The sequence below is a fragment of the Crotalus tigris genome, unplaced genomic scaffold (genome assembly GCF_016545835.1).
Source record: "Crotalus tigris isolate CLP2741 ecotype Arizona unplaced genomic scaffold, ASM1654583v1 scf7180000017790.654992, whole genome shotgun sequence".
NCBI classification, from domain to species: Eukaryota; Metazoa; Chordata; class Lepidosauria; order Squamata; family Viperidae; genus Crotalus; species Crotalus tigris.
Window position 1 is genome coordinate 597,667 of NW_024096637.1, and position 14,281 is coordinate 611,947.

The following is a 14,281-nucleotide window of genomic DNA, read 5'->3' on the forward strand; positions in this document are numbered from 1 at the left end:
ACAAAAGAATGAAAGTGTTCCAGCTATACGGCACAACCTTCTGGGGATTTAAGGCAGGGTGCATTGTTTCCTCTTCGCCTCACGAAATACTGTGGCTGGCTTTTAAGTCATTCTGGGAATTTCTGTGGGGAAGGAGAGATGGACCCCGATGCTGAGGCAATAAGAGACTAGGCTCTGGGGCATCTGTTTTTCTCTGTGCCACCTCAGTACTTAAGTGTTCTTTAATCATACACAAATTAAATGCGTAACTGCCGGCCCGCGGGCCGGATGCGTCACGCCAAACCCGCACCAACCCCATTGCTGGCAATGGGAAAAAAAAACTCGTAAAACGTTGGGACACGTCATGTGATGTTGTGAGTTTGACACCCGTGGTGTAAAGATAGGTTTCCTTTTAAGGTTTGTTGTAATTATTTCTGAGCAACCGGTGATAAATAAACCCCTATGCTTTGTCTCCTTCCTGCCCCGTCTCCCATATACGCACAGAGAGAGAGAGAGAGGCACGCGGATCCACAGTGCGCCCCACACACGCCGGCTACATTTATCTGCGTATGGAAATCTGTAAATAGATAAATAAGATGTAGTCCTCGTTTGAGTTGGCCAATCCAGGTCTTGAATGACAAAATCAGCCAGTCTGGAACTTTTAACATTTTGAAGAGGATTCTGACTAATCAGATGCAGTTAAAACAGAAGTTAACAGTAGAATTAAAGTGATTAAATATAAGGTGACCAACCGTCCTTCTTTAGGGAGGACAGTCTTCCTTTTGTAAGTTCTGTCCTCTCTCAAAAAGTGTCCTCCGACATGTCCTTCTTTTCGATATTTGAAGACTAATCTGTAAATCTCCGTATTCTATCGATGCCGATCCGATCCGTTGCATGTGATGTGACATATTTGTATTTGACATGATGATTCGTCAAGGCTCAGTACAGTGCGGCAAGGTGCAATTAGGAGATGCATGCACTCTGCACAGGAGAATTGTTTTGAGAGAGTGCACCGCGTGCAAGAGTGCGTCGCACGCAATTGGCTTTGTTTACTTCTTACTGAAACATGACATGGCACGCACGCACGCATTAGACTCACTTTTTTTTCTTCAATTTATTTGTGTCCTCCTCATTGTAAAAAAGTTGGTCACCTTATTAAATATTCACCAAAAATAAATATCATAGGAGTGAGAGCTAAGATCTTGGTGATGTCAGTAAGCATTACTTAAACCTAGACCAGTGAGGGCAAACCTTTTAGACACTGAGTGCCTAAAAAACCACTCTGCCCCCCCCCCCCACTGCTCTAATCCCTGCCTGCCCCTGCTCTGCTGCCTGCTCTGCCTGCAGGGCCACCTACCGTCTCCATGGCCCATCAGAGCAGATTGCCGAGGCAGTTCTGCAGCGCCATGGCAGCCATGCCCTCCATCCGCACCCCACAGCATCGCACGACGGGGCACGAGGGCGGAGTCCCCTCTGCCCAGCTGCCATGTCCTTGGCTGTGCTGCTCTGCGCAGGCCGTGCCCAAGGGCGACTCTCTGGGGGAGCTGCTGATGGGGCCATGGGAGAAGGCAGGACTGGGGCGATGGCACATGTGCCCACAGAGAGGGCTCTGCATGCCGCCTCTGGCATGCATAGCATAGGTTCGCCACCACGGACCTAGACTGTAGAGATCATAGAGTAAACAGCCAAGGTTCTGAATGATAAAACCTAGAGAAACAAAAAAGGGAGAAGAACACTACATGTTCAACTCATCTCTGTTGAAGTGGTAAAGTGTCTGAGGTTGTATTTTTTCAAATTTCAAAGATTGAGGCTACAAGGTTGCTGATATTCAATCAGCAAACATGTCTTACAAATAATTTAAGAGATTTTTGTAAATAAAATAATTCCTTTTTATCAGCTTTTCCAGAAAACATTCATCTTCTTCTCATGGCTGCCGAAAGAATAAATGAGATAGTGCATTTTATGTGTGGTGTATATTCTTAGAATTTTGCTGCAAACCCAAGCTTGTTAGATTGCTTAATCTAAGATCTAGATTTCTCATTTGCTTTCTCAGCCCAGCTAAGCCTCTTTGATCAGTCATTCACTGTATAAAATACCCAAAAGACAGTTACCTTGGTGACAGCTTGTAAACTAAACAGCCAGAACCTAGCTCTCAATATCAGAAGGATTTGTGTTGGAGCTCTATAATCATGTTTCTTCCTTTCTTGAAAGTCTGTGTTGGCATCAAATTGAAGGTAAGAATTTCAGTAGAACATCTTTATTTTTCTTCCCAGTAAATAAAATTCAACAGATTGCATATCATGTGTGAGCAAAAAAGCTGCTTTAATATAAAGTTTACTTTGATTCTGCAACTGCCTTGAACTACAGTACTTGAACTACAGTACATAGTGGCAATCATCCATTGTATTTGTGATACAACAGATCTAAAGATTCTGCTAGAGTGATGTTTATTGGTTTTGTTATTAATACCTATAACTATATTGATTGGTGATGTTAGTAAACTTGTAAGTAAGTGGAATTTGGAATATTTTGATCTTCCTTGCTAGATGAAAATTTGCATTGGACTGCTTCTCAATCGGTAGGGCGAGTTATAATTATGAAATATACTTTCTACTATTCCCACCTATTACTCAAATATGGATGTGGTAAATAGCATAAAAGAGACAAACAGCATCTTGAGATAAGTGAGCTGCCAGGTTTGCCACTGAAATCTTTTTTATAAAATCTCAGCTGATATATAAAATATAAAGGGAAAGCTCTGTTGTTTGGAAGCCCATTGTGCTCATTCTTTTGTATCTCCATTTTTTATTTATTTTTAGCCAACCTTTATTATTTTTATACATAACTTGGGGGGAAAAACATACCTAATACTCTTTCCTCTTCCTATTTTCCCCGAAACAACAATCCTGTGAGGTGGGTTAGACTGAGAGTGAATGAATGGCCTAAAATCACCCAACTAGCTCACAACTCCCAGAATGCCACTGTCCGTGCTTTTTGGGAATTCTACAAATTGTACTCTTGGCCTCTATTTACAGAATATTTTTGTGTCCTAATAAACCTTTGGATTCCATTCTGCTTTTACTTAGCTTTTAAGTGATTTAAACTAAAACAATGAATGTGCTACATATACCAATTTTGTACCTTTTTGTTCCACTAAGCCTGGGTTTTGTACATTTTAAGCATGGAATGGCTTCTGGCTGATAAAAGGATGCTTTAATTGTGGGTTGTTGTTCTTTCTATTGTAACTTTTAAAAAGTAAACTAAATGCTACTTTTATTAAGTATCACATTTAATTCATGTAGGAGGTTTCTAGGTAAAACATTAATAACAGTATTCTATAAATTATTTTCTGCAACTTACAGAAACTTTTTGACAACCTATCAAAGCAATATACAGCAACTTCCTCCAGTGAGAAAGAACACTAAGAAAGATAATAATGCTAACAATCTTTCACATATTCTGAATTCTCATTCACCATTCAGGAAAATTGACCTCCAGGCAGATGGTCAGTGGCAGGGATACCTTAAGCAGTCTGATTATCACATCCTCAGTAATACATCTGGAAGCTTCCCTGTGCGGTTGGGATATTCATATCCATTACTCAGAAGAACATTGCATAGTCTATGGCTACTCCGAAGCCCAAGAAATTGAACTCCAGTTGAAATGCAACAGACCTAAGGCATATATCAAAAATCTACCAATTGTGCAACCCATAAAGTACTAGTGATCTCTGAGAATATAGATAATATAAACAGCAGTTGTGATTTCGATTGTTCTGATAGTTGTCTCAACCCAAGTGAAATATTTCCTGAAGCAAAAGAATCAGAATGTTAATCTTTCAAGACATAAAGATATTTTTAAGTCTTAATGGTGCGGGAAAAAGATTTAAGAAGTAAGAGTGTCCCTAAATTAGATTAAGCAAAGCAGAATCATCAGAGGTGAAAACATCACAAGAAAAGTGTAAAAAAGGCTGCATTTGGAAGTGCTGCTGTGCAGAACAAAACTATCAAAGATCATATTTTAATGATTTAATACCTTAGTAGGTTTTGAATCATCTGATGCTCCTGTTTGCCAATCAGATGGTTTGAATAGAAATGTAATTGAATCCAAAGCTGCTAAAAGCAAGATTATGCTTATCCCAAAGAAGGAGCATGCTGCCTAACATAAACCAAAGCTTCAATATTTTTGCTCACAAGAAGAGTGGCAGATATAAAGGAAATAACAGACATCTTTTGAACACTAAACCGTGTACCAAAATGACTCAGAAGTTAATGATTTGGGGCAAGAGTTCTATTCAGCATCAAAATAAGATAAAAAGTCCTATTTCTCATTCTTTAGGATTGTCTCATGAAGAAACTGAGATATCTTCAAAACTTCAGAAAAATAATCTGCAACAGGAGAAAAAATGCTTCCAGCATAATGGTCAGAGTTCTACAAAGGAAATGCTTCCCTGTATTTCCCCAAGTTCTGTTAGTTTGAGAAAACCAATCTCTCCATTGCCTGTTGGACAAGCACAACTCCCAGTAGAGCATTTGAATCTGAAATATAGTGACATGTTCAAGGAAATACATTCTAATAGCAAAGGACCTGGCATTTATGAAATGTTTGGGACCCCGGTATATTCCCGTAAGCCTGATGGATATGGTGAGAATAAGGGTAACAGGAATGTGTGTTCTGCTCCAACTGGATGGCATAATGATATGAAATATAAATCTAACCGTTTCAATGGGAAGAAGACTAGCAGAATAAAAAGTCCCCAGAAGAAAACATTCTCTAAATCTCACAAGAGCCTTAGTATTAAACCAAAGCTGAAGGAGAAGGAAGTTGCACCAAAAAAGGTGTCCAAGTTAATAGACTGTGGTCTAGAACAGGGCAAAGATGTAACTGTCTCTTTTGCTGATCTGCAGATTCAGCCAAAGGAGAGCACTGAGTCAATTTGTGAAGATCAGCAAGCTCAGATTTTCACTGAATTCCCTGAACCTGCTAAGCAAAATGAAGTATTTCCTAATTCAGTCTTGTCACCAATTGAAGAAGCTTCTTTGGAATATACTTCAGATAATGATGATGAAGATAAAGATGATGCTTTTCCTATGAAAGCATTTGCCACCAATGTTCAGGAGTTACTTTGGCCAGAAGTTAAAGTTCATGCAGAATACGCTCCTTTCTTAAGCTGTGTGAAAAATATAAATGAACCAAAGAATGCAAACAACAGTAGGACTTTAAGGGATGGACAAAACAAAATAGCTGATTGCTTTGTGGAGCAGGAAGCTAGCCAGATTTTACAGTATAATCAAAAGCTATCTGCATCCTTTTTTACAGACCAAATAAGCTCATTTTCTCTCAAAAAATTCCAGCTTGAAAATGTCAGTGTAGCAAATATGACAACTGCATGGACTTACTATCTTGCAAACTCAGTCCCTCAGTCATATACAAATATCTTTGGGTACAAAGATTATAAGGAAGTAACAGAAGACATATTCTGTTGCTCAGTCACTGAACTGCTTTCTCTGAGTGGGACAGATGGCAACAATTCTAGCTCAATGACCAGAAATACAAATGTAGAGGCACAAAATGGAGACTGGAGAACAGCAAAAGTTAAAAATAATAAGGTAAGTGAGCACCATAGTATCCTACATTTATAATACAGTCTAATATTTAGGCTTTGCTGTACTTTAGTTTCTACATTTTACTTCTTATTTCTTCTTTCTTTGAGCAAAATGGGCTCTTCGTTCTCTTATATCCCCATTTAAAAATGTTAAAGCATAAGAATTTGTTTACTGGATCAAACTAACAATATTTTTCTAGTCCAGCAGATAACGTGATCTGTTCACACACTTAACAAGCAGGTCAGGGAGATCATGATTCTTTGCTATGTTCAGCATTTTTATTTAGATTATATTTTACTTACTTTTATTTTATTATTTAAAATATTTATATAGCCACTATGGGTGGCTCCCAATCAATTAAATTAGGACATTTAGTTAATAAATTTTTGACAATGCTAATCCATTATGTATTCATTTTAGGGATATAAAACCAATCTGTCTCTGAATAATAATTTTAAATTGAATAGTAGCAACTTCAGTCTTAGTTTCAGGGCTGTGATATGAAAAGCAGAAATTCTTTTCAATTTCAGATGTTGCAGTGTAGAATTTACTTCATGTAAACATAATTCTCAAAACAACTGACAAACCATCTGTATTTATCTTCTATTGCCTAGCAGTACTCTATTTTTCTGCCATCTTTTGCAGACTTTTTATCTGGATTTCATGGGATTTGATGAAGAAAATCCACTTCTACATGAAACTGCATTTTCAGAAAACAGTTTAATTAACCAAGAATGTATCTTGTGGACTAAAGGTGAAATCCTTGGAAAAGGAGCATATGGCACAGTAAGTCGTATTGCGTCTGACCGCATTTTGTGTATTGTATTCTAAGTAGTTTAATTATTTCCTTTTAGACAGAAACTCTCAAAATGGAGCACAAATTGAAAAGATACTGAGATATAAACTTGGAATCAAATTAAACTTCTGAATATCATTAAAACTAGAAAATTCTGTTAAAAAATTTCTTTATATAAGGCAACTAGTAATTAATATAGTTGATTTTGCCCTGTCCGCCTTCTGTTTGGAATCTAGCCTTTGACCAAATATCCTAGATGTACAAATGTTTGCACGCATAACTTGTTAAGGATGCAAATCTCCACAACTAATTTCAATGGGAGTTGAAATTAGCAAAGTATTCGTTTGCTTGTTTGTTTAATTCATATAGCCACCCATTTCAAACCAGTGCCTATGGTGGGAGACTAGAAGCAGGCCATTCCTTGGCAAGACAGGAACAATGTAACACACTTGTTTCACATTCTGGCTCCTGAGGCTCAGTTCCTGGACCCAATCAGCAGACAGACAATTAAAACATTTACAGAAAGAAATTAAATACAAACAGCAGCCAAGAGATAACTATAATCTGATAGTATCAGCGTAACCAGGAAATGGGGCTCTTTACACACTCAGAACCTCAGTCCCAGGCACATATCCAGAGCTCCAAGGCCCTCCAAAAAGCCAGGAAAGTCAGGCATCCTAATCTCAGGTGGGAGGGTGTTCCGGAGGAGAGGCAGTATAGCAGAAAATGCATGTCTCCTGGTTCCTGCCAGCTTGATGGGACCTGGACTGTGCCCATCCTGCTAGATCGGATTGGACAGGTAGAAACAACTGGAAGTATTTCCAGGTTGTTATTATTCATTGCCAAGTCCAAGGTCAGAAAATCCTGTCTCTGTGCAACCTAATTGTGGAGTTACACATGATATTGGCAGGTAGTGTAGTCTGGATGGAAGAAGTATTTCAACAGTGTATGTGTGACCATAAGTGATACCTCACCTTGATGTCCTATTTGAAAGGTGAGAAGTTGCAAGAGTCTATGACTAAAGTAGAGAGAAGCTAATGATATTGCTAATGTATCAGCTACCAAGCAACAGCTTTTCTTGAGTAGCTATTGTCATCATGGGGCTGGCATTGGACTGTTCCAAGTTACTGTTCCTGGGACAGAAGTTTCAGACCCAACGCAAACTGCTGCTTCTTTCAGAGGAGGAACTGTAGCTACCACTGCATGGTTCCACCTACACATCACCTCTCATGAAGCATTGATCAGCCAGGTGGGACATGGATCCAAAACATAGGAGGCAGCATGGCATCACGGCTGCATTCCTCAGAATTAAGAAACTCAAACACTTCTCAGTTAACCAAGCAAGATCTTACCTCAATCACCCCATTAGACCTGTATAATGAAAGACCACCTCTGTATGATTACAAGTGAGTTTATGTGACAGATGCCTTGAAAACTCCTTACAGGGACTGAGTCTCCCTAAACAGGCCACTATTCTATCCACAGATGTAACAGGAACATATCCATTGTATATTCATCCTAGAGATAAAAAACCAGTGTATCTCTGAATGCACATTTTGCCACTTTTACTGTAAGATGGTCCTTAACAAAAGACTTGACCATGCTCAGTCAGATGCATACTACACTTCATATACTTCCCACAAGACTTGGAAGATAGGAGAAAATATGTTAAAGTAGTTCTGTTTCTTCCTGAGTGAGCAGTTACAGTTGGTGATTATGGGAGAAGAGTAGCCAAACCTGTAGCATCTGCTATACAAAATGGGGCCTCTCCCCCGTCTTTTCACATGATCCCACATGAAACCCCTGGGAGAGGAGAAAGTAATCAATATGCTGATGATATCTATAGATCTCCATTCTGAAGATGCTGTGAATGTCCTTGGTGTTTGAGATTGTCAGATCAGTTCAGACTGAATCCCAACAAATCCCAATTACTGTTTGTCAGAAGCCAGCTGACTCATTGTCTCTTCCAATATCAGTCTGGATTGAGTCACACTGCCCCTGAGCTTGCATATCTACTAATTAAGGGGTTGAATCAATATTGTTGCTGTATTTTTTTTTTTTTCAATTTGGGTGTCATATAAGTTGTACCTTTCCTTGAGATTTTGATTTGGCAGGATAGAAATGAAATAAGTAAATAAATAGTAGAATTGTATAATTAAAGTGTCATAAAATGACTGAGTCAGAAGATGCCATTGAGTCCAACTTCCTACTCAGAAATAAAAACTACAGCACTTTTGACCAAGTTCTATTTAGCATCTCCCTAGTTAAGTGATTCCTTGAACTGCTGTTTGCCATTTAGAGAGGGGGACAATTGGACTTCCAGTGCTGAAGTGATTAAGCTGAATTAAATCAAAAACATATATGTTGTTATCTGTTCTACTTCAAAATGACCTGCTTTGATATTTAGGTATACTGTGGACTTACAAGCCAAGGACAATTAATAGCTGTGAAACAAGTAGCACTGAATGCATGTGATCAAGCTGGGAATAAAAAGGAATACCAGAAACTACAAGAAGAAGTTGAGATTTTGAAAAACCTAACACACGTCAACATTGTGGGGTACTTGGGAACAAGTTTAGAAAATAACATAGTAAGCATCTTCATGGAGTTTGTTCCTGGTGGTTCCATTTCCAGTATTATTCATCGCTTTGGGCCACTGTCAGAAATGGTGTTTTGTAAATATACAAAACAGATTGTACAAGGAGTTGCATATTTACATGAAAACTGTGTGGTGCACAGAGACATTAAAGGAAACAATGTTATGCTTATGCCTAATGGCACAATCAAAGTAATAGACTTTGGATGTGCAAAGCGCTTAGCCTGTGTGAGTCTGACTAATACACATAGTGAACCACTGAAATCTGTGCATGGCACTCCATATTGGATGGCACCAGAAGTGATAAATGAATCTGGCTATGGGAGGAAATCAGATATCTGGAGCATTGGCTGCACTGTTTTTGAGATGGCCACTGGAAAGCCACCATTGGCTGCCATGGATAAACTAGCAGCCATGTTTTACATAGCTGCTCACAAAGGACTTATGCCTTCACTACCCAAACAGTGCTCAGACAAAGCAGTTGATTTTGTACATCTGTGCTTAACAAGGTACGTGATTTATATATCTAAAATTAGTTTTATTCGCAGTAAAACAATTCACACAATCAGATTTCTTGAGTTTGAGCGCCTTAAAAAATAAAATAGTAGTTTAGGCATCGCAGTTCAATCACAATTAAACTTATGGTATACAACATGTCCATCTTTTCTGACCTTTCCAGTTAGGATTAGAATAAGCCTTTTCTATACAGGGTAGGTTCATATATGCTTGTGTGTGTTAAGTCATTTGTCTTCTGCAAGAGTCTCGGGGGTACTTCAGGTACATGTCAGGTTAATCTAGAATCTGCGGTCTCCTGGTTTCTGCCCCCACCCCACTTTCACCACTATATAAAATTGGTTCTGCAAAAACTGGCTTTTCCTCCAGCATTGCAAATGGATTTTTATTGGCAAATCAGGAACATTCCCTTCTCCTCTCTCCCTGTAAACCTCTTTGGGTCCATATATTGATTCAGAAAACTCCTAAACTTTATAGAGATGTGAAAGTTTCAGGGACCAAAGGGACATCTCCTTCCATTAATTACCTTTTAGCAAAAAACTACCATGTTGTGAGCCGTGGTGGGGCAGTGGTTATAATGCAGTACTGCAGGCTGACTCTACCCACTGTCAGGAGTTTGATCTTGACCGGCTCATGGTTGATTCAGCCTTCCAACTTTCCATGGTCGGTAAAATGAGGACCCAGATTGTTGGGGACTCTGTAAACTTCTCAGAGATTGCTGTAAAGCACTCTGAAGTAGTATATAAGTCTTAAGTGCTATTGCTATATTCCCTTTAAGACAAGGCAAACTTGTCTTCCTGCCTATCTTGTGAGAGCAACAGTTTTGAAAGCACGTTACAGTAAGACAGGTAACTAACTAATCCTACTAAGGCGGCTTACCCCTATGGAACCTTTGAAGATGGCCTTAAGTTTTGTGTAGGATTACGCAAGGAGAGGTGAGCCTTCCAATACTGGAATGACAAATTATAAAGGATTTAAAACATTTTTCTTACAACCATATTAACTGACATTTCCAAACTTGTTTTCAGTGGTAACCTCAGATATAGGCCATTTTTATGAAATGTCAATATCGCACACAGATTTTTCTAATACATAGCCATCTGAAAAGAAAAAGGAACACCTGTAATATGCAAACTTTAGTTATCATTTAAATAACCACCAGGAACCATGGTAGCTGGGCAGTAGAAAACATTATAGAAAATATTCAGTCATAACTGAAAAAATAATTTGTTTTGGCAGCTGGCCATATGGCATTAAATTTAAAGATTCTTAGCTACATTGGAATCTTAGTTATGACTTGTGGAGAAGGTCAGTCAAGTTTAATTTTACTTTTCATGTTTGTATACAGTGTATTCAAAAAGTATTCAGACTCCCTTCACTTTTGTCAGTTTTGTTATGCTGCAGCCTGTTCTACAGTTATTGAAATTCATTTTTTTCTCATTAATCTACAGTCAGTACCCAAAGTGAAAACAGAACGTTAGAAATGTCTGTAAATTTATTAAAAAAAACACTGAAATATCACATTGGCATAAGTATTCAGGCCTTTCAACTCAGTACTTTGTTGAAGCACCTTTGGCAGCAATTACAGTCTCAATTCTTTGTGGGTATGATGTGGATTGGGGGATTTTCTGCCATTTTTTTCTTGCAAATCCTCTCAAGCTTAGTCAGGTGGGCAGCCATTTCAGGTCCCTCCAGAGATGTTCAATAGGGTTCAAGTCGGGGCTCTGGCTAGGCTACTCTAGGTCATTCCCAGAGTTGTCCCTAAGCCATTCCTGTGATGTCTTGACTGTGTGCTTAGGATCGTCATGTTGGAAAGTGAACCTTTGGCCCAATTTGAGTCCTGAACACTGGAACAGGTTTTCATTGAGGATATCCTTGTATTTTGCTCCATTCAGCTTCCCCTCAACCCTGACCAGTCTCACAGTGCCTGCTGCTGAAAAGCACCCCCACATATGATGCGGCCACTGTTGGGATGATATTGGGCAGGTGGTGCCTGGTTTCCTCCAGATATAACATTTAGAATTGAGACCAAACAGTTCAATCTTGATTTCATTAGACCAGAGAGTCTTGTTCCTCACAGTCTGAAAGTCCTTCAGGTGCTTTTTTGTAAACTCCAAGCTGGCTTTCATGTATTTTGCACTAAGGAGAGGCTTCTGTCTAGGCACTCTGCCATAAAGCCCAGATCGGTGGAGGGCTGGTGATGGTTGTCCTTCTGGAACTCTGTCCGATCTCAGCACAGGATCTCTGGAACTCAGTCAGTGACCATTGGTTTCTTGATCACTTCTCTTACTAAGCCCCTTCTCTCCTGATTGCTCAGTTTGATCAGGTGACCAGCTTTTGGAAGAGTCCTGGTTGTGCCAAATATCTTCCATTTGAGAATTCTGGAGGCCACTGTGCTCTTAGGAACTTTCAGTGCAGCAGAAATTTTATTGTAGCCTTCCCAAGATCTATGCCTTGCAATAATTCTGTCTCTGAGTTCTGCAGACAGATCCTTTGACCTCATGGCTTTTCTCTGCTACAGTATGCATTGTCAGCTGTGAGGCCTTCAATAGAGAGGTGTGCGCCTTTCCAAATCATGTCCAATCAATTTAATTTACCACAGGGCAACTCTAATCAAGGTGCAGAAACATGTCAGCAAAGAGACAAGAGAAATGGGAGGCAATTGAGCTAAATTTCAAGTGTTGTTGCAAAGGGTCTGAATACTTATGCCAATGTGATATTTCATTTTTTTTCTTTTTAATCAATTTACAGACATTTCTAACATTCTGTTTTCACTTTGTCATTATGGGGTACTAAATGTAGATTAATGAGAAAAAAATGAATTTCAACAACTGCAGAATCAGGCTGCAGCATAACCTGACAAAAGTGAAGGTCTGAATACTTTCTGAATGCACGATATATATAAAAAGGGTGAAAAATAAATTTAATCAACTTAGAGCATGAACTTCAGTTCAAATACCAGATAAGTATCTTAAAACATTAAGATCGATAGAACTTTGTTTAAAAATAAAACTTGGAGCAATGCTAATATTTTGACATATTTTCTCAGAGTATAACACTCTTTTTGGCTTTGAGTAAATAAAAGCATGTATTAATGCACCATGGTTTAAGAATCAATGTACCTCTTTTATATAAGTTATTAAATAGATAGAAAATGAGTAATATGGTTTCTACCAAAGATTTTATTGTCTTACTGTTAATTTCTGTTTTTTTAACACTTCATGCAGGGACCAACATGAGCGGCCAACTGCCTTAGAATTGTTGCAACATCCTTTCATAAGAAACTCATGACACCTGGCAATGCTTCTATCAAACAAATATAAACTATTTCATTTGTGTGGGAAAATGTCTTCTAAATTGAGAAAGTGTTGGTACAAAACTTGTAGAAGTTGCTGAAATAGTAAATCTTTTATCTTTTCTGAATGAACTTTGTAGCATAGGATTTAGTGTGTGTGTGTGTGTGTGTGTGTGTGTATAAATAAGTTCAAAACATTAGACCTATGAGGCTTCCCCCTCTCCCCCAAACAATTCACATTCCTGCCTTTTCCCTCCAGTGGAGCTACTTAGAGATGGACAAGCTTTTGAAGCGACCTTAAGCTAAAAGTAACAATTTTTAAAGTACTGGACAAAAACCAAAGTATTCTCAACCTCTTTAGATTCTGGCATAAAATGAGTCCAGTGTAAATTACCAGCACACAAAGTATTCCTGATAATCTAAAATTTTGGTTCTTAAGCAACAGTACTTTCAAAAGCCTATTGTATTACATGTAAATGTGGGAATACCAAAGCACAATCCAGTGCAAATGTCCTCAGATATAAATCCCTTTATCATTGGATTACCATTGTAGTGTATATTTGTAAATGTTAAGCAACATTACAGATAGATGAGACTTGTTACTCATGTCTATATTACCCAGATAAGCAGTTCCAACAAAGTTCAAAAACTACTTGAAAAATTAAACATTCAAGTATAGACAGACCTTTTGTGCATTGCAAAGTTCATGTAACTATCCTATTTCATGGTATTCTGAAACATGCAGCTAGCTAACCTAAGCTGCCTTCTTTTTTAAGGGACTCTACTCACCTGCTCATTTGCTATTTCTTGATGTACTATATATATACCAGTGGTGGCAAACCTATGGCACGGGTGCCAGAGGCAGCACTCAGAGCCCTCTCTGTGGGCATGCGCGCCTTCACCCCAGTCCTAGGCCTTCAGCTGGGTTTTATAACACCTTTTCGCTTTAGGCCTCCACTGCCGTGTACAAAAAAAAAGGTTCAATCAATCAGTCAATTTCAACTTCTTGAGGGGAAAAAAAAGATCTTGCAAAGTTGGAATTGTTTGAACTTTTTAGTCCCACCCAGTCTGCTGTTACCACTGCAGCCACGCCCACCCAATGGGCCACACCCACCTGGCACCTTGGGTTGCAGTTTGGGCACTCGGTCTCTAAAAGGTTCGCCATCACAGATATATACTCACAAATAAACCCATGTATGAATAAGCCAACCTTCAAATTTTTAACCAATTTTTATCTGCAGGTGACACCAATAAAAATGTGTCACCTGCAGATAAGATGATCTGCATTTTTCATGATATTTTAGTTAAAATAATTTGAGGGACTGTTTGGCTGCAGATGGGCTTATATGCAGGTATACACTGTATAGATTGATAAGCTAAAATTGATTATTTTTGGGTGCATTTGAGATCCTAAAATACTTGGTTTATTTGCAAGTATATACAGTATAATTTAAAATAGCATTTCCTGGAATTTAGTTATATTAAGAATTGTTTTT

At 38.6% G+C, this 14,281-nt stretch overlaps 1 protein-coding gene across 1 annotated transcript; it reads left to right on the forward strand.

Moving 5' to 3' along the window:
* The first annotated feature begins 1,744 nt into the window (after positions 1-1,744).
* On the forward strand, positions 1,745-12,969 carry MAP3K19 (mitogen-activated protein kinase kinase kinase 19). The gene is made up of 5 exons (XM_039342366.1): positions 1,745-2,213; positions 3,342-5,588; positions 6,231-6,371; positions 8,789-9,486; positions 12,718-12,969. Exons 2-5 carry the CDS (start codon positions 4,131-4,133, stop codon positions 12,779-12,781), a joined length of 2,361 nt encoding a protein of 786 aa, XP_039198300.1. The 5' UTR covers positions 1,745-2,213; positions 3,342-4,130; the 3' UTR covers positions 12,782-12,969.
* Positions 12,970-14,281: the final 1,312 nt, after the last annotated feature.

Excerpts from the sequence above, each read along its gene's own strand:
- MAP3K19 (XM_039342366.1), top strand. The coding sequence starts at position 4,131 with ATGCTGCCTAACATAAACCAAAGCTTCAATATTTTTGCTCACAAGAAG. Across the intron at positions 6,372-8,788 it reads GAAAAGGAGCATATGGCACA|GTATACTGTGGACTTACAAG; the intron begins GTAAGTCGTATT and ends TTTGATATTTAG. Across the intron at positions 9,487-12,717 it reads GTACATCTGTGCTTAACAAG|GGACCAACATGAGCGGCCAA; the intron begins GTACGTGATTTA and ends CACTTCATGCAG.